The 20,517-nt window shown below is 47.2% G+C and overlaps 1 protein-coding gene across 4 annotated transcripts in view; it reads right to left on the bottom strand.

Moving 5' to 3' along the window:
• The window catches only part of BCL11B (BCL11 transcription factor B), a 90,656-nt gene extending 71,994 nt beyond the window's left edge, over positions 1 to 18,662 (bottom strand). For 2 of the 4 annotated variants that reach the window (XM_059474254.1, XM_059474252.1), the window contains exons 1-2: positions 18,234 to 18,662; positions 4,398 to 4,763 (exon numbers count right to left, since the gene is read on the bottom strand). In XM_059474254.1, coding sequence (XP_059330237.1) covers positions 4,398 to 4,763; positions 18,234 to 18,291 — 424 coding nt within the window. In that variant the 5' untranslated portion in view covers positions 18,292 to 18,662. Of the gene's footprint in view, positions 1 to 4,397; positions 4,767 to 18,233 lie in introns of all 4 variants that reach the window. The other 2 variants (XM_059474255.1, XM_059474253.1) reach the window with 1 other exon arrangement.
• Between the last annotated feature and the right edge of the window lie 1,855 nt (positions 18,663 to 20,517).

Raw genomic sequence — 20,517 nt, forward strand, 5'->3', positions numbered from 1 at the left:
ATGAATGAGGAATTCCAATCATCCCCCTCCCCTCTCCTAGCACTATCTTTGCAAGAACTATCTCACCATCTTAGTGAACCTGTGCTGCTGCTGTAGTTATATGTTTGTGAAGATCTGCTGGCCTGAAGGTGCAGACCTGCCAGTGAATCTGGAGAAGGTCTGGTCCAAGTAGTGCCTACTCCACAGAGGCTCCCTCCTCTTTGCTGGGGTGCTTAGCATTAAAACCACTCAGCATTAAAATCAAGCCGGCTGGTACTTTTTTTTGACTTTAAGTTTCAGAGTATCTTGCTAACAAACAGAGCACAGGGCCACGGGGAAGAGATGAGATACCATCAGTGAAACTACAGTGGGAGCACCTTCCCAGGTCATTCTTCAGCCAGGACAGGTCACCTGGTTATGCCCAAGATCTGATAAATATGAAAGATAAAAAGATGTATGAAATACAACAGTGGTCTATTTTTTTCCAAAATACCTGCCAGCAGTGAAATAAAATAAGCAGTGACCGATAACTGCTTGCCAACTCATTGACCTGGTTATGTTTTGCTGTGCAACAATCTGGTACATCTCTTCGATACTATCACACCCTCTGTACAAGAGGCAGAACTGATTCTCAAACAGGTCAGCCAATTTGAAAAACAGGAAAAAAAAACCTTCACAGGGCAGACTGCTCCTAAGCAAGTCACGTCCTCCCAGTGCCAGCTGACATGCTACCACACATCTTACGGACAGTGGTAACTAAATGAAAACACCTCCAAAACTTGGATTTGCAAGTTACCAGTCAGGGAGAGATGACAGATTTCATTATCAGAAGATCTTTAAAAGCTGATTGCAGAGACAAAGTTGCCTTTGTTTCCACTGGAATATAGAAATGTCTGTCGGAGATTTGTGTTGCATACATAAAAATTCTCGTGGGCTCCTGAGTTCTGCCTCAACGTGTCCCTCAAAGCAGCACAAGGTCAGTTGTGTGGTCAAGAGGCATTCAGTGACTGGGGCAAGAAGAGCTACCAAGAAAGTAAAGAAAAGAGAGGAAGAAAGACCTGAGGAGCACGCTGTGCCAGGATGAATAGTGAGCGCGGTTTCTGCATCCCAATATCCTCACACCCAGAGCTACGAGAGGTACAATGGCAGAGCCAAGCTCAGCACTTGACATACCCTCAGAGCATTCAGCCTTGGGAAGCTGCAAGGTCTGGTGGCTTAGTCACACCACAGAAGGCTTTACAAATCATTCTGACCAAATAAGAAGGTCTGCAAGAATAACACAGGATCAAGGAGAGGAGCTGAAACCTCTTCGAGGACAGCAGTGGTGGCAGCATATTTCAGGGAGCCGGAGTGGCGAGTGGGTGATTTCTGGTTTCCCTCTTCAAATATAAAGACTCAATTATCTTTGAACAGCTTGCTTTACACATGAATTGACACATTTATTTTACAATAAATAACTGAAAGTTATCTATGTTTCCTTTACTGTTAATCTACACAAAGAAATAATAAACAGAGCTTGTCTACAAAAATGCAACTACTGCAGTCCTCAGAATTCAATTAAGCTAAAATAATTAATGCTTCCACCATATTAAATTACTTTATACATTTGAGCCACTGAAGTTTTTTTTTTTTTATTCTTTAATCTTTTTCGCCTTTTTATTTAATAAAAAAAAAGTTAGTTTCAAAGGGAGGGGGCTGGCTAGGAGGGGGAAAAAGAACATGATTTGCTGTTAAAATGTAATGGTCTCCTTTAGCTGACACAGCATGTAGAGTGTTTTGTGCCTTTGATTAAAATAACATTTTAAATGCTTTGAACAAACATATCTCCCCATACTTCTAAGGGATTATTTTACATATTTCTTGGTGGAATAAAGAAATTCATTCTTCCTGTTGCAGTACAGAAAGGCTAAGAATATCTTTCGTCACATATAAAGTAAAAATACTGTAGGCTGTTGCATTATTACAAAAAAAATAAAAAAATAAAGAGAGGGGGTGGCAGGGTAGGAGAAAGCTGCCTTAGAGATTAAGTTTCCCTTTTATGAAATCGTATTTAGTCTCTTTTTTTAACAAATCTAACAACAATGCTCTACAGCCGCTCACTGGGAAATACCTTTAATGTTAAATGCAGATTCTGATTTTCTTGGCTAATGCAGAAAGCCTTTCTATTGAAATATAAATAAGGGGTTTGGTATATCCCACTAAAGCCTTTCCAGTGAATGACTTCTGTGGGTTTTTCATGGCTACCCTCCATGGCTGTAATGTGAGGCTTTTATCCTACTATTGAAAACTATCTGCTGCTATTAAAAAAAAATATGGAAGGACACTGCACCTTTTTATCTCAGAGCTGGGCTCCTAATTGAGAAAGTATTATTACAGCACTGTTTAGTGGATGTCCCTATCTCCATGCACTGCTGAGAAAATGCCAATCAAATGATAAACCCTTTTATTTTTCTCAATTCAAAATCTTTCCTACATATTTTTCATTTGATATTCAGTTTAGTCTGAAAGAGATTAGGTGCTCCAGATTGGCTTTTAATTTTTTTATGCCTTTTCCACGTGTGAACATCTCCTTCATGACCTCCCAGCAGATTTTCTTTGGTTATGTTGTTGCTGACCCACAGAAGATGGGATGGGACAGCACCCTCTGCTCTGGGCATAACCCTTGAGGTACTATGGACTGAACTTGGACAGAGATTAGTAAGAGATGAGCTCTGGACTGCAACTGCAGCAGAGCTCTCCTAAACCAGCCTTACTAAGCACTGCACACCCTCTGCAAGGGGCTGAGTGCCATCAGCTTGCACAGAGATCAACAGCTTTTGGGAGTGCTCAGCACCACCCAGGCAGCCTTCAGCAGATGAGGGAAGGTCCTGAATATTTCCCTTCTGCTCCTACCAAATGGAAAGGAAATCTAGCCCTCAAATCTGCTACACCATGATGCAATCATCTCTACCAAGAAATGTATTCACGACTGCAAAAGGATGAGGAGACCTGAAAAGGGATGAGGAAAAGACGGGGTCAGGTCTCACGGTAGGTTTGATTCCAATGCTGCAGCACAGGCCTGCCACAGCTAATGCTCCTAGAGCTGACATCTGCCCCATGTCAGGGTGGTGGCTGCACCCCAAAAAATATTCTCAGAAGAAAAGAGTGTAGTCAATGGGAATTATACACCCTGTCCTAAAAGACAGGAGGTCCAAAGCCTGCAGCATTTTAAAGCCTACACCCTCAGTGATGTGATGCCCAAGCCTGTCAGAGATGCTGGGGACTAGCTCAGACATCTCCAACACTAAAGGCAGAAATCTCTTAAGCTTCAGTTGTAAAGATGGAGCCTCTCACCTGTCTTCTGGGGATCCCCTCATGGGAGCATCTCTGCCACAGGCAGGATCCTGGACTGTCAGATCTAATCCCATAGGACAATTCCTAGATAAATCGGGATAGTGGCAGCAAAGGCAGATTGTCACTGGTCCTCTGCATGGGATGCAGTCGGTTTGAACAAAAAAGGCCCGTTTGAGGGGAGATCCTGCTGTGTAACATAAAACCCCCACTCACTAGCAGGGAGGATAGTCATCCTTTCACCACTGCAGAGGGGAAAAACACCCTGCTTGATGGAAGAAACCCCATGCCAGGCACTCTGCAGGAACCACTGCACACCACCTCACCTAGGTGGATAATCATCACCTGCCTGCCCACGTCTGAGGCGGGGAGGCCCACTGAATGAACGTTAACTTCACCACATGTGAGAGTTTTAGAAAAAGAAATGCCTGCAATTTGCTCACCCAGGCCAGCCTGTGCCCTTGTATCCTTATTCAGAAGATCTCTTTGGGGTGTGCATGAGAGTGGAGGGGTTACCCACCCAACCCAAGCCATCTAAATAAACCCAGGACAGGCAGCACAGGCAGCAGTGCAGGCCAGGAAGCTGACATCTACCAGAGGGAATGAAAAATAAAGGATTTAATGAAACCCTGCTTTAGCCCTCACAAAAAAAATATCTTCTTTCCACTACCAGTCAATGGGAAGAGGATTTTTCCTAGCGTCAAGACGCAGCCCTTCCCAGTGAGTCTGCATGTGACAGGACTGAACTGGGCACCTCAACAAAGTCTCCTATCCCTCTGCCACTCCTACTTGCTTAAGGATGCTCCTGAAATGTTTTCTGACCCAAACTTTCTGCCTTTTGCCAGATGTACAGACTGCCCCTTAGCTCTTCCAGCTGCCTGAGAGGCCCTTTTCTCCAGCAGCTCGCCCTGCACAGACAGCTACAACGAATTAAACAGGGCATGGACAGCCCTGCAGAGTCGTGAGGATCCTCCAGATGGATGGCACCGATAAAGACGTGTTGCTGAAGCCTGTTTCATGGCACTTTCTAGAGGACTCTAGTTAAAAGATTACCTAGGCAAGTTGATTGAGTGTAAAACGTGCTGTACCTGCAATGTTCTCCTGCTTGGGGCAAATTCCTTTTGTAGGCGTGAGAAGACGGTCTTCTTCATCGGGTGTGACTTGGATCCCGATTTCCACTGGCTCTGACACTTTCCTGAGCTCGGCGCGTGAGGAGGGGGGAGGGCTGCTCTTATCCATGCTCTTTTCATAGCAGACACCACCAGTGCCATTGCACTGTTTTCTCTTGTGCTCTATAAAAACCAAGATGTCTCCCAGCGGGAAGTTCATCTGGCACTGTCCGCAGGTCAGCAGGTCGGGGTCTGTCCCGCCTGCGGCGATGCCAATGCCGCCTGGGTCTGCTATTGCCAGGCTCTCGTCCTCGTCGGCCAGCGCCGGTTCCACATGGTCAGCCTCTGCTTTGCATGGACAAGGAGAAAGAGGGAGGAAAGGGGCGAGGGGAAAAGAGAAAGAGATTGCTTTGAGTGTTCACAGATTCTGAAGGATGCATCACCAGAGGCCCGGCCTCCCCGCACCCCCCTCAAAGGAGCCAAGCCTGATTAGATCTTTCTTTTATTTTTCAGCTTTTCCGCTCTCCCAGAATGATTTCAATATATTTTGCAACCAAGCCTGCCTGAAACAAAATGGAAAGGCTGACCTGGCATAGCTTTCTTGACAGCTCCTTCCCACTGCTGCCAGCACTGCAAGGATATCAGCAAAGAGCCATTTTGCAAGCGTTCGAGCCCCGAGTCACATTCTGAAATAGTTCCTCTCTTTTTATCCCACCTTCTCATTCCCTCCGCGTCTCCCAGCCATCTGGCCAAGGCCCCATCCAGCAAAGCTTATGCACCCAAGTCTTTCCTTCTTTTTCAGGGAGAGGGGAAAAGCTTTTATGCACCCAACTAGCAGGATTGGGCTCCCCACAACACACAAAATTAGCACCACTTTGTCCCATTACAGAGTTACCAGCAAGATTAAATGACCACCCATTAGCAGAAATTACAAAAAAACTACTAGCAAGACTAACACAAGCAGCGTATGGTCTCATGAGCAGTTAAGGGGTTTCAAAACTGTGTACAGTGGGAAAGGGAACGAGGCACTTATTTAATGCACTGGAATATTGGCTGAGCCTGAAATATTCCACTCTATTTTTCCAATGCCAAAAACCCTGCCATTGCTACATAGGCTAATAAAAGTTTTTTTGTTTAAATCTTGTCCACAGACGTGTTGAATTTCCTACCTTTACCCCCAAAGACTGGGAAAGAATTTCTGGGTGACTTGAATAATTTTCTAGGAAATATGTAACTTTTCATGTCACAATTAATAAAACACAGTGTGTTTTAAATAAGCATTTAGAAGATAATTTTTACACTATAAAATAATTGTGGATCACAATCCATTCTTGGGGCAAAACATGGTTTTTTGTTGTTTTCTCTTATTCTGCCATGTAACTGCCAAATCATACAAACCTTGGACTTTACTCTGGCAAAATTTCCACTGACTTTTGCCTAAGGCTGGTTTGCCTCTGCAAGGACTATAGGATTTGGACTAAACAAAACAGAGGAACTAACAGTATGTAAATCAGCAACTGAGACCTCTAATCGAATCAGGATTAAAGGAATAGGACGAAAAACATTCTCTATTAGTTTCCTCATGGATTTCCTGGGAAAAGTAAGTAACACGAATATCTCAAAGAAGTAAGAGTGTGATAGACAGATGTTGTAATTCAGACCTGGGCTCTTCTCCACTCTGAAAACAAAAGGATTTTTGTCCCACTCTACAGCAATTAAAAAAAAAAAAACTAAAAACAAAACAAAAAAAATTAAAAAGCAAGAAACATATAGAAAAGGGGCAAGAGGCAAGAGGTAGAAGGTAGAATGCATTGCCTGGCAACTAAAATGGTTAAGCCTCGAAAAAAGGTAGTTTAGAAAAAGAATCACTCCCATTTCTGCCTTCCAGAATAAATAACTGATCAGCATATCTGTCAGCTGTATTACAAGTTGCATCAGAGCTCTCTAACAGCAAAGCAGAGAGCGGCAGCAGCAGCGGCAGCAGAAAAGGACGGGGACCCCAGAGCAGTGCCCAGGCATGGACCATCCTGCTGGAGCCAGCCATGGGCACAAGGAGGCTTATGCTTCCCAACTCACCCATTCTGAAAATCATTAATTACCGTTTTCCTCTTAATCTAGGTTTAAAAGGAGTTTGAAGACAATGCTAAGCAATTAATTCACCAATTTATATCATGAAAAGATGTCTCCTTGCCTTAGTGAAAATGTGACTATAACCCTGTGCTGAAAAGGCACTGCTGGGGAAGGGAGCGGATACCTGCGAACAGTGTGTCACGATGCAAAAGGTAATTATTTAGTGCTGCAGTTCCCTTTAATGATCTAACATTGAGCAATATTGTTTATATTGAAGAGAGCTTGCACCTTTAATTACCAATTACATATACATCATTTTAGAGCCAAAAGAAAAGGACTGTGAAAAGGGTCTTTTAGAAACGTGCACGCAATTTGTAGCCAGAATTCCTATTAAGGGGGAAGAGTGTGTCAAAACATTTAAAAAAACTGTACAGAGAGGCACACACAGGCACGAAGATACACAAGTGAGAGATGGGACAAAGAGCTGGAAAAGACAACACAAAAACAGGAATTGAACCAAGGGTCGTAAGAATAAAAGATGGCACAGGGGAAAAATGCTTGTTACTACTTTCACTAACATTCCTGTAAATCCTTTTGATTAAAGTCTGTGTCTTAAATTACAAAGGCTGAATTTTGGCATTTATATATATGTAACAAATATAAAGAAAGCACGGATCTCGACTTTATTATATTTTTGATGTGAGGATTTTTTTTTTTTTTTGCCTGTGATTTAGATCGTGCTCTTCTGAAAATGTAGCAAAATTGCTGCAATTGATAAGGGTCCTGACCAGGCGTCTGTGGAAACATGAAGGAGGTTTGAACAGCTAAACTGTTACGAATTCTTTCTTTTCAGTTCTACACTTCATTTGAATATTAGTTAAATCCACATATGCCTATTCGCTTACACTCGCTCACTCTCTCTTTCCAAGGACTCTGCAATGGCACTTTTTTAAAATAACATCTGGTATTCCTTCATATTTTGGCAGTCGTCACATCACCAAAAATCAGCTTTTCGTTTTCTTGGTACTCTGAGCCCTCGTGATCAGTAGTAATTGGGTTTCAAACTATCAAAAGATTTTTTTTTACTCAACTCTGATTTGAGCTTAATAAATCATCAATCATGCGACCAACTATTCACCCAACAATGCGAAAGCTATATTACATCCCCTTATTCACAACATGGAAAACAGACATAAAAGAATGAAAAACAAAATACTGAATAGATCTTCAAATGCATTTTATCCATGTCAATTTGCATTTATTTTTTATTTTTTTACATAGAATTAAAAAAAAAAAACACAAGAAAGAAAAGGCTTCCTATTGACAACACAATTAAGCCATTAAAGTAACATTACAGTAACTACATTCAAGTAACATTACAGGAGAGATTTAAAACCCACAAAGGGAAAGAGAAAAAAGCCTGCAAGTCCAGCCCATAACGCATTGGGTCATGCCTGGTTAATACAACAGCCAAGATCTTAGGCTGTTTAAGGAGCCCTTTAATACCAGTGGGGCAATTTAGGCCAGTCTCAATCTAAAGTTCTGACTCTGCTTGTGTCTGTGGGTTTAAAATGAGTCGCTTCACATTATTTGAATTTAACTCTGTGGTTTTATTGCTGTTGTTGGTAGATGGGTTTAGAGGTAGGAGGGTGTTTATTCCCAAGTATTTATTTTAAGTTAATTTTTATTTTTAAGAAGGAGAAATTAGGCCACACAAAATAGGAGGAGGGAAAACATCTCATGTCGCTTACATGGGAAAAGTAAAAAAAAGCAAATGAGCTATTTCCAGCCAGGACTCGTGCCCTGGTTCTTTCAGGCGTGTTAAGGTGTGCCCAGTATTTTCCCTGCATCCAGAGATTCCTACACAGAGCATTGCCTTGGCACTGCCTGCCTAGGGAGCACAGTGAGTTGGCAATGGGCAATCTTTGGGGACATGAGTGACACAGTTGTTATGTGATGGCTTTCTGAAATTAAAGCAACCGGACAATCTAAATAATTTGCTTTACTCAAAAAAAAAAAGTGTTACACTTGCTGACTGGACTCTAAGCAGCATCTCCAAAGTCTCTGGCTGTCTACCACACCAAAATACAGTGGACAAAACTCTTAATTCCATAAAGGCACTGTCACAAAGCCACCAGCACTCCTGCTCCAGCGTGGTGACATCATTAGAGCATATGTGCCCCATGCAAACAATGCTCTCATGCCCAGTATTAAAGTGAATGCAAATGCTAACTACTTTCTGCCTGTCAGTTGTCTCAAAATCTTACCCATCAATAGTGGAAAAGACTGTTTTGCTAAAAGTCATTTCCAAGACTTTAAAGGACAGACCCATGGATGCTCGTTCACAGAGTTTGGGTGAGGCTGGGTCCAGACAGCAACCATTTATTTTCTTGTCTTTTTATTGCTTTGCAGAACCAGGGTAAGAAAGGATCTAGAAGTTGCCAACTTATTCTTTTCCTTATTTTTCTTGTTCAGTAACACAGTATCAAAATGAGGCAAAGGGGGCAGAGGAAATGTTTTGGTGTGGGGCCAAAGTGTTGCATGTGAAGCTTCCCCCCCCATGGCTGCTTTCTGCACAAATCAATAGCGGGGTGGTGGAGGCAAGAGCTGCCAGTGCCTTCACTGCAGAGGTGCTGCTGGGTGCCCTGCCTGCCCCAGCACCATGCCACAGCCTCTGTCCACCCTTGTGCCCACCTGGCGGACAAGGCACAGGCTACCCCAGGGGCCACTCTGCTCTGGGACAAGCTGGGGGAGCCCAGAGTCCACCACAGGGACACAGCTCCTGGTGGCCAGGTACGGGATGCTGCCTAGAAATGTGCTGCAGCACGTCAAGTGCTCTGTTCTCCTCAGTCACTGCTGTCTTGAAGGCACAGCCAGAGAGAGCTCAGCCTAGCTGGGGAGCGAGCACAAAGGACTGACTTGCTCTTCAGGGTGTTGGCCCAAAGCAGGCCTGAAAATTATGTCCCTTCAATCAACACCCACATGTCACATTTACTGTAACATCAACATGCTTAACGGAAAGTAGCTCGAATCACACGCTCTCAGGCTGGGTTATCACCGAGATCGGTGTCAGGATCCTTGCTGCACAAAGACTAACGCTGCTCAGAGCGGGCAGTGCGGCGCTTTGCCGTCGAAGTTTATCAATAACCTGCTTCCAGAGCATCCCAGCAGCTCCCTGCAGCCACAAGGTGCACAGCTGAGATTACGCCTACATATTGCACCAGCATCATCACACTCAGCGGTACCAGGCACCGCTTATCTGACACCAGTTTTTAATTTTTCTGAAGACTGCAAAGCAGTTGTTTGTGGTATTTAATATTTTTTCCTAAATGCAAGTCTGAGGCTGAGTTTGCCAAAAGAGACAACTCCACGGAGAAGCCCCCAAAACACAGGGGACCGCACTGTGCCTCACTTCTCCGGCATGTGTGCAGAGTGCACACAGGCAGCCGGAGCAGCGGCGGGCGAGGCTGTGCCCCTCCGTGCCGTGCGAGCGCGGCCCCGGTGCGGCCGCAGAGCCGCGGTCCCGTCCCGTCCCCGGCGCCAGGTGCGGGCGGCAGCGGAGCGCGGCAGGTGCCGGGCCCGGGGCGGGATGCAGCGGCCGCCCCTCGGCACCGCACCGGCACCGGGACCGGCGGGGCTCCGAGGGTGCAAGAAATGACCCGGCCACCCCAAGGCTTCGGCACCCGCAGAGGGCTGCGAGGGGAAGGATGTGCTGCAGCACTGCTACCTCAGACACATTCTGCAGAAAGCCGAATCTCTCAGAAAGCAGTTTAACCCTCACAGCAGTTTAACCCTACACACCTGAGGCAGAACAACCCCAAGCGTTGCCACAAAGAGACACTCAACACATCAGGATTTAGGGAAAAGAAGTAGGGAAATGACATAATAACCATGCCGGAACCCAAATAGGACAAAAGACAAGAATATCCCAGAATCTGCACAAATCTCCAACACTTGTCAGATGTTATTTCTTCAGAAACTATGTACTGTGTTACGGAAGAGAGTAGTGTATCTCTTAAGTAAATGATACATTCATAAAAAATATTTACTGCTTTTGAAAGCAGAAAATGTATAGGCTCTTCTATAGACTGCAGAAGCTGTAAATCTCTGCAGATAAAATAGGATGTGATGATGTGATATAAAAGCACTCTTTGTTCCCCAGTGAATACATTTGTTTTATTTAAAACTAAACGACAACCAAGGAGAGAAAGGAGTGCTCGGTGCCACAAAAGGAGAAGGAGCGGTATTTGGGTACAGACTTTCAACTGGCATAGAAAAGAATACTGGAAGCAGAGATTCTTACCCAAGGATTTAAAAGGCATGATCAAAATTAAGTAATTAGTTCTGAGCATGTATTAAACACACAACAGACCTGTTCTTTCTTAAATATCAGACTGCAAAGAGACTGCATTTTTCAATTGCTTATTGCACACTGTTGCTCATATACGATTTTCTTAAGCCTTTTTTTTTTATACTTTCATTGAAGCATACTCATTATAACATTCAGCGAATTTATGGCTTCTTCCAGTGGCTTAGTAAAAGGGGTCATAAAAAAGTTAAGTAAACCAGTATGGTTTTTTCCTCTCCCTTAACTTTGGATTCCTTTTTTGTACTGTGCTGTCTAGTGCTTAGTCTTTGGAAAGTACCTTGGGCATATCCAGCACACATACAAATTATCAGCTGCTCCAGGAAAAAAACAAAACGGAATTTCTTGCACTGAGGCAACTACACAAAAGACTTGCATATGTCAAAAATACAGAACTAAGTCCCTGTGAATGCTGCACCATTAATCAAATCCCCGATCTGGTGTCACTTTTGCCAGTAAAATGATTATATTCTTCTAACCCCCTTCTACTGGCGCGTGCCTGCAATGCATGAAGTGTGTCCCTCTACTTTAATTTGTTTTCGAATAGCCTGCTTTAGGCATTTTTTATATATCCTTTGAAAAAAAAAAAAGAAAAAGAAAAAAAAGAAAAGAAAAGCAAAGAAAAAAAAAAAAAGAAAAGCAAAGAAATAAGCTGCTACTTAAAGCTCCAGCAAGGGTCTACAGCACTGAGCAAGCAACAGCTTTTTGAGAAGCAGGGCAGACAGCGAGAAAATTTAACTGATGTTCAGGAGCCTCTGAGGCTGCAGCTGAGTGCCGAGAAATGGTGTGCAGCCTGCTCAGATACATTTTAAAAAAGTAAATAAACACCGAGGAGGAAGGTGCTATAGTACGAGCAGCTGAATGAATCATGCATTTATCAATGCACGCAGTTATTGATGCCTTTTTCCTCCCTCATTAAAAAGATGCATACATATAAATCCGTCTACAGACGATGCTGATGCTTCACCAAGTGCTTTAGTGGAATTGCTAACTTTAAAGCATGTGGGTAAGCCCCAGCCACTCTTTATTTTTCCACATGCTTTCTCTGGACAGTACCGAAGGGAGGCTAAATTCAACCAACAGCTGCACTGCAACCCTAGAGAAACCAAACTGCAACCAAAGAGTAGGAAATGCTCTGGTGAGGAGTCTGAGAGCCATTTTGGGGTGACAGGTCTCTGCAGGGAAGCTTTTCCACCAGGCTTTGACCTGAGGGAGTGGGAAGGGTGGGAGGCAGAGGAGGGAGCGAGAGGAAGGGGAGCGTGTGTGTGTGTGCACTTGGTGGGTAGAGGAAAGGGAGGAGGAGAGAGGGATAGCTGTTTCTCTTGATAAAAGTTAACAGTCATGCAATGGAAGGAAAGCCACAGTAAGTGAAGTCTGAGGTTTTGGGAGGGGAGAAGGGAAGGTTTTCCCCATGGCTGTGCAACACTAGCATCAGCAACGGCCCAGGCACTGTGCTCTACAGCTTACCAGTCTGTCAAATGAGCTGGCTGCTGTCTATACGCTTCCAACTACCTCAATTCAAACATTAAATGAAGTAGAGAAATCATCAGATAAATTACTGGTCCTCTCTACCCAAGAGTGAAGGGTTTTTGTACAGCTGATGACAGCCCTGATCCTTTGTCTGACCTAATTTACTTCTCTTGAAGGTTAGAATAAAGCGCACTTTCCTGTCACAGGATAACCTCCATGCACATATTGCACCCTAAAAGTAAGAAGACACTTCTGCTGTGTTAATAGTGCTGTAGCTCGATGGAGTTCTCAGGATGAGTGAAACACATATCCAAAGTTCCCCGTGTGCACGCCACTAAATTATACATTTGGGGAGGAAAATGTCCTGCTAAAGTCTGCCTACGACACACAAGCCGAGTGCAGCAGAGAACAGCACAAGCCCGTCGGAGAAACCCGTGAGCTGCTCAGCAGCAACTTCTACGTGACAGATGTGATTTTGTGTTTATTCCTCTAGAAAAGAAAGAATGCTTATTTTCATTTGTAGGAACTACAGATAGTTTGCTCTAAGGATCAAAGTATGTTAAACTGTCTCATATCAGATCCTCTCTGCAGAAGTACATGCGGCTTTCTGATATGTAATAGATGCCAGTTTCTGTACATGTGTGCCTGCTTTGTTGCTGCACACATCTTGCCCTACAACTCCAGCTTCTTCACTCTGTGTTTTCACATCCACTGGAACAAACATACGGATGTCCCTGGGTTCCCCCCACTCCCCACCACGCAGGAACTCACTCATGTGCAGGTATCATTACCCCCATCACTATCTGACAACAACAAATTGAGAATTTAAACACTGTCTGTTGACAATAAAAAGCACCGTTAAAAACTAATTTCAATTAAAAAACCCTGTCCGCCCGAGTCAATTAATCAGCCGCGATTTAGTTAAAAAACAGATTCGTCTCGCTGTCAGCCTCTCTCGGCTAGCTCCGCATAGATCTCGGCACGGAAATCAATAGCACAACTTTCCGGCGGGCGCTGGGAGCGCGGTGCGCGCCGGGCGGCGGCGGTGCGGGCTCGGCGGCGCATCCCGCGCGTCCCGCGGCGCGGCCGGCGCGGCCATCGCACGGGCTGGGAGCTCCCCCTAGTCGCCAAGCCCCGCCACTGGCGGCCGGGACGCGCGGCAGGCTCCGGCAGCCGCCGAAGTTTATTTTGGAAAGTGTTTTCCGTCAACAAACAGCACAAAGGGCAAAGGGATCCAGGTAGGAAACGCGGGAGACGAGCTGAATGTCGTGTGCGAGGCGTTTTGGAAGCAAGAGAGGTTTGCTCGCAGCCGGCTCAGCCCTGGGACGAGCAGCTGAAGTCAAGCAGAGTCTATAAATGATATCAAAAATTTGTACTGCTTCTTCGAGCGCACACTTCTCTAAGTCATAATTATTGCCAAATATGCCACAAGACAACTCTTTGTTCTGCAGAGAAACACGCATTTTGTGCAAAACAAGGGCTCCCACCATTTCTATTAAAGGCGGCCAGTTTGTGGAATTTTGAAGAGTTTTATTTCTCAGTATTTAAAAAAGCCTGACAAATTATGCTCTGCATCTGCCGACCAGAAAAAAACCTGCAAAATGGTTTCTCACCCACTGTATATCTATTTAAGCCACCGGACACACCAACCAAAAAGGGCAGAACAACCCACAGGCACAGCCTAGTTACTCTGCAGCAGTTCTAAAAAATATTTTTAAAGAACAGAAACTATGAAAATGTGCCAGTATTCTTTTGACTTATTTTGTAAGTCCAGTACAAATATATTCAAATGAAAGACAACCTGGAAGTTGACAGCATACAACCTTTATTTTCCCCTGTCCTATTTAAAGTAAACACATGAGATGTCTTTTAAAAGGCTGTGCTTTTCTGTGCACAGCCATGCAGGTATTATGAAAAAGTCATCCATCCTTAAAATAATAGTAATTTCCTTTCTAATTCTTCAGTCACAGCTTACATTCCCTTTGTATTAGAGTTGATTACATTGGTGTGGGTTTTGTTCTGCAGGGAAAGTGCGTTAATTGCACTAAATCTAAATGCATTTTAAGAGAAGCTCCTTGGAACAATTTGCAAAACTTTGACATGCAAAAAATCATAGGGGTTTTTGTTATGATTTTTAATGACTACATACAAAACAAAGTGATACAGGAAATTATTGCTCTTCCTAGGAAACCTGTTGACCAGGTACTGATGACCTGCCTTGGGAAACCTGGTTCTCTGCCTGGAACTGTATGATTTTCCTGTGCCTTTCCCTCTCAATCTTTGCTGCTGCTCTAGAGAAATGTTCCAGCTTTGCTGCCTTCTGCAAAACTGCTACCAGCGAGCTTTTCACATGCTCTTGCCTTTCACATTTCCTTCAAATGCAAAATGCAGGGCTAGTTTGAAAACAGATTTCTTAAGATAAAAATGGAAGATCTTAAGCTGGAAAATCAGCAATTTGAACAGAACCAAAATAACATTTCTTTCCACAGAGCAACTCAACACTTCAGCCTCCTCTCCTGTACATAATCAGCTCTTTTGCTTTGTCCACCCATTTAAATGAGCTTGGCTGCCAAGTTTGCTCTGTCCACCAGCAGTGGAGAAAGGTGCAGAGTTTCTTTTTCCTCTCCATGTGTTTCACCTCTTTCTTTTGTCCTGCTCACACACGGTTCAAGGCTGCCTGGGTGAGCCTGGCAAACACAGGCAGGCCACTCCGTTTTGCAGACTCAAAGACCACTGTGCTAATGAGATACTGCAACTCTGGAGCACAGCAACATTGCACTTTCTCTCCTTTTTGAGTTTGTTTGTCTTACACTCAGGGTCTAAATGTTTCTCCAAACACCAAGTGGAGGCAACCAAATAAACTCCAGCTGAACAGTGTCAGAAAACCCTTTCCTCTCTCTGTCTGTCTCCCCATCTCTTTCCTTGCCTGGCAGAGACCTCCAATCCATCCTGAAATGCAGCTCCCCTTACAGATTCTAAAAAGGGAGACAGGGCAAAAAGAGCCCAAGATAAACACAACATAAAAACAAGATTTCTGAAAACAGTATCACTTCATCCTGGCTTTGGGGGCTTGGCTTGGACTTGACTCTGCTGTAAGTGCTTTGGTTCCCAATTCTGTTTGCCCACTACTTTCCAAACTCCCCTTTGGAGAGGACACTGCCTGTCTGCTTTTCCCCCATGAATGACACTTGCCAAGGAGTGCAGAGACTGCGACCCCCTCTCGTGCAAGGCTGCAGCTGAGGCTCAGACCTGTGCGCTGAAATGCTGAAATGCTGAAATGCTCCTGCTCCTGCTCCCCAGCCCCAGCCCCACACTGCAGCTCCCCCCCGCCTCCCACCACCTCCTTCCCCTGGATACCTTCGGTTTTTCCTGCCTCTGTTCAGTATGCAGCCTGATTTCTCCGCCAGCTTCCTCGGGATGGAGAGATAGATAAATACAGGAGGGGAGGGAGGGAAGCTCGTACTGCTCTGCTCTCCATTCCTCCCCCAGCCTTCCCGCTAAAGCCATTGTACGCGCAGCTCCTCGGCACCTTTGAATACTCTCCTGCCTCATTATTTACCTTCAAGTAAAGCGATCGGAAAAGGAGATCAAATTGGAATAACAAACCTACCTGACTCTCTTCTCCACCCCCCTTCCCCCCCTCCCCAGCAGCAACAGCGGCGAGAAAAGAAATGTTTCACCCATTGAAACAAATTCAGACGTGCGCAACAAAACAGATTTTCCGCACACCCCCTTTCAACACCCCACATCTCCTCGCAAGTGAGACAGAAAACAAGTGGGAGAAATTACACTGGGCGATTTAGGTGGCTGTTGATGCTTTTTCTTTTAAAAAGAATTTAAAAACAGAAAGGAGAGCAAAATAAGAAGGCATCAACAAAAAGGATAAGACATTTTCCAAACCGGATGGTTAAAATCAAAAATGCAATTAACGAAGGGGAGGGAGTTGAGGAAGGGGGGAATCCACCTTTTATGGTGATGCAAATCTGGTTCCAAAATAACAATGAATTAAAAACAACCCCCCAGAAAAAGCTGAGTACCAGATGCATCTTCATCAAGGTTCCACCAGCTGATGGGCTGGAGGTGGGGTGAGGGGTACTTTTTAGAAAATAAAGACGCACATTTAAAAATACATATTATATATATATGCATATGTATGAATATATATATATATATATATATATATATATGAAAAAAATACAGAAACAGTGAAAGAATTTTATATTTCAGAACTCAAACCGTCCCCCAACAGCCCTCCGCTATGAAAAGAAAATCCCAATGGAGGTGGAAAAATTATATACACATATATATCTCGATTTCCAAGGAAATCTTACAAACAGAAATTTATCACCGGTAACAAAGAAAGAGAGGAGCTCGCAAGCACCAAATGCTCCTGGCAGATGGCTCCTATTCTTGGCTTTCAGGGGAGGGGAGAGAAGCCGGGGAAATATTTTATTTATTTATTTAAATTTTTTAAAATCTCAACATAAATATTCGGATCCGCCGCGGCTCAGGCTCAGCCCCGGGCTGGCTCCGTGCGAGCCGCCGCCCCCCGCAGCACAACAACTTGCGGACTCGTCCTGCGGGCCGGAGGGAGCCGGGGTCCGATCGGGCATCCCGGGCATTTTTTTACCACCCCCCAAACTTGTCCTGTGCTATAGGGGGGAAACGGGGACCCCCCTGACCTCCCCCTTGCCCGTGCCCGGAGGCGGCGGAGCAGCGCGGGGCGCTGGGGGCCGCACGCCCCGGAGGCGCCCCCACATTTCCCCCCCGCCCCTCGGCACAGGCCCCCGGGGACGGGAGCGGCGGAGCGGGGCTCCCGCTCGGGGACCTGCCCCCTACTCTGCCTGAGGCACTCGCCCCTCTCCCGGAGCTGTAGGGGTGGGAACAGGGAGGAGGGGGATTCTGGCGCTGGGGGAGGGGGGATGCCTCTTTCCCTCCCCCCCCCCCCCCCGCTCCATTTTTTCCTTCCCTATTTTTTTTTGGGGGGGGGGGGGGGGGCGGCGGGTGGGAGTATATGTGTGTATTTTCACTTACAATGGGAGCTTCAGCAAAGTGCAGCCTCCACTCCTGCCCCGCAGGCGAGCCCCTGCCGCTGCCCGACCCGCATTTCCTGCACTCCATCCCCGGTGCCCGCCTCGGCTTTCCCCGCGCCCCCCGCCACCGACGGACGCTCCCGCCTGCAGCCGGCCCCTGGCAGCCCCTGCCCTGCCTCTAGCCCCAGCCGAGCTGGTTCTGCCTTGCCCCGCGCTTCGGAGAGCGCTTTTCCCCCGCCGGCGCTGCACCTGGGGCGGGCAGGGCGCAGCTGGCCGTCTACCTGCCCCGCGCTGCGGTGCCGGGGGGCTCGGCCCCGCCGCCGCCGTCCCGGCGTCTCCATGTGCTTCCCGCTAAGTCCCCCCGGCCGTTCCGCGTCTCCCTCCCTCGCTGCCCACCTTGATCCTCCTCCCCCACCCTCCGCGGCTGTCACGCCGAGGCGAGGCTCTCGGCCAACTTTTCCCACCGCCGCGTGCTGCCCCCGGAGCGGGGGACGAGGAGCGGAGCCCCGGCGGGGCGGCCCAGCCCGGCCCGGAGCAGCGCCCTGCCCGCTCCGCGCCCCCCGCGCCCGCAGCCGCTGCCCGGAGAGCCCCGCGCCGCGCTCGGCCCGCCGGCCGCCTCACCTCCGCACCGCTGCAAAAACGCACGGCAAACTTCGGGCTTCTCCCCCCCTCCACCCCCAGCCCATCCCCCCCAGCCGCACACCCCCCTCCCCTCTTTAATTCCCTTCTCCTCTCCCTCTCTCTGAAGTCATTTACCAGCTTTGGTTGCTCCTGGAGTTTCCCCCCCACACACACCCCCCCTCCCCAACCGCTTCCTCCCCTTCCCTAATTTTGCTTCTCGATTTCGGCTCGGTCTGGTTCCAAGTTCAAACTTACGTGTGATAATCTCTCTTTGTGACAAGTGCTGCGGGTTTCCCTGCTTGCGACGGGACATTGCCCTGGCATTTACACTGGCATCGCCTGGAGAGCTGCACTGGTTTGAGGGGATGTGTTGGGGGGCCGATCCTCCTCCTCTTTTTTGTCCCCTCTTTATTCTTCTTCTTCTTTATCGAGTTCTTCTTTCAAAAAAATCAAAAACGAAAAAAAACCGCCTCCTTTTTGTTGCTGCTGTGGTGCACTGGTTGGGATTCCCTCTCAATTAAAAATCATCATCATCATCAGGAAAAGCTCTTTCTCGCTCTCTTTCTCTTTCACACAGTGTCTTTTCTCCACTGCTTCTGCCACTTGGACTTCCAGATCTCTTCTTGAACTTAGGAGGATATGCACCGCCAGTGACACTTTTCTGTTTCCCTCTTTCCAGAGTGCTTGGCAAATTAGCAAGTGCGCTTTTCCACCAAGAGGGTTAAAAAAAAAAAAAAAAAAAAAAAAAAGGAAAAAAAAAGAAAAAAGAAAAAATCAAAATTAAAAAAAAAACTGTAGTAAAAAAGAAGAAAAGTACTAGAATTGGGATAGCCCCCACTTAAAAAAAAAAAAATCGCCAAAAAAAATGTTTCTCAGAGATTGACCCTTGCTGGGTAGATATATAGAGAGAATTTTTTGAAAAGGGGTAGCCGAAACTGTGTCTCCTCTTTCCCAGTTCAAGTGGCACTGCTTTGCCCTGGTGCTTTTGGATTGCCAGTGCTCCTGCACCACTTTGCACTCTTCCCCCCTCGCCTGGCACTGGGACTGGAAGGAAGGAAGCCCCCAGTGCAGCTGGGCTGGTGCTGGCTATTACTATTATATATTGCAATGTGAAGATGGCGGAGTCCTGGTTCTCTGGGAGCGCTCTGTCTCTCTATGGCTGGGGCTGCCTCTGTACAATGGGATAAAATTCAAGTTCAAGTGCGGACGTGACGTTTAATCTGCACTAGAGACAAAAAGACCCAGAGAGTAGGAGCACTGGGGGCGACTAGCGGTGGCTTTTTAACATTGTACCCTGCAAGAGAACAAGAAACGCCACTCGCACACACCGCACACACCGCACACGCACACGCACACACACCGCACACACACCAACTCCGGCACACGCAGGGCTCGCCGCCGCTCCGGGCTTTGTGCGCTGCCGCTTCCAGCGCCGGCGGCCAGGGAAACACGGGGGGGAAGGAATAAATCCGCATCCTCACGCACGGCCAAACTTCCCCGAGCGCGGCGCCGGCCGCAGCGGGGGCGGCTCGGCCGGAGGCGGCCGCCGGGGTCCGCGGGGGGTTCGGGGGGCGGCGGCGCTGCCCGCCCGTGCCGCGCTGCCCGCCCGCGCCGCCGCCCCGCCGCCGCTCATCGCTCTCCGCCGCCCCGGCTCGGCGCTGGGTCGCGCTCCCTCCGTCCGTGCCCGCGAACGGAGGCTCCCCGGGGGTCGCGGGCTGCTCTTGCTTCCCTCCAGGCGCCGCCGCAGCTCCTCGGCGACGAGCGCATTCCCCCTGCATTTCTTTCGAACAGTTTTACAACAACACAAATATCTGTGTGGGCTGGGGAAAGGGATTTTTTTTCCCCCTCCTCTCTCCCTACCCGAAGTGCGATGGTAGCGGGACACGCGCGCACACCCGATCCGCACACGCACACACGCTCCGACCTTCTCCCACCCCACCCCCCCCAACCCCCCTTCCCTTAAAATCCTGGCAGAGACTATTTTTCCTTGGAGAAATTAAGTCTCAGCCACGAACGGAGAGACGCCGAGCTCCCAGGAGTTGCATCCCAGTGCACTTGTCCTTCTATTTCACACGCAGGTAAATGCCCACAACTGCGTGCGTTTCTAACTTGGAAGATTCTTGGAAACCAACTTTTTCCCCTCTACCTCCGCTCTCCCTGCCCATCTCCTGAGATTGTTTCTCTGTCTCCCTCCTCCCCCGATAAGTAAACAGTTCGGTGCAAACAGCTTTTCAGCACCGGGTCTGGCCAGGGCGAGAGGAGCGGGGAGAGGGGAGGCCTGGGGGCTCGGAGGCAGATGGAGCAGAAAACCGAGGAACCAGCCCGTACCCGGAGCCCACTTGGAGACCCGCGCCGCACTCGTGTCATTTACTTTCCACGTTAAATGAGTGATTTTCGTATTAGATCGCATGCGAGTCTTGAGGGGACCAGAATTAATCTCGGTGCCCTTAATCAGCTTTGAGGAGAATTTGGCTAAACAGCATCGCTCTCGCCTCCTCCAGCAAATCTGCCTCTCCCTCCCCACGCCCGCCCGCCCGCT

This window comes from Ammospiza nelsoni, chromosome 6 (assembly GCF_027579445.1).
Source record: "Ammospiza nelsoni isolate bAmmNel1 chromosome 6, bAmmNel1.pri, whole genome shotgun sequence".
NCBI classification, from domain to species: Eukaryota; Metazoa; Chordata; class Aves; order Passeriformes; family Passerellidae; genus Ammospiza; species Ammospiza nelsoni.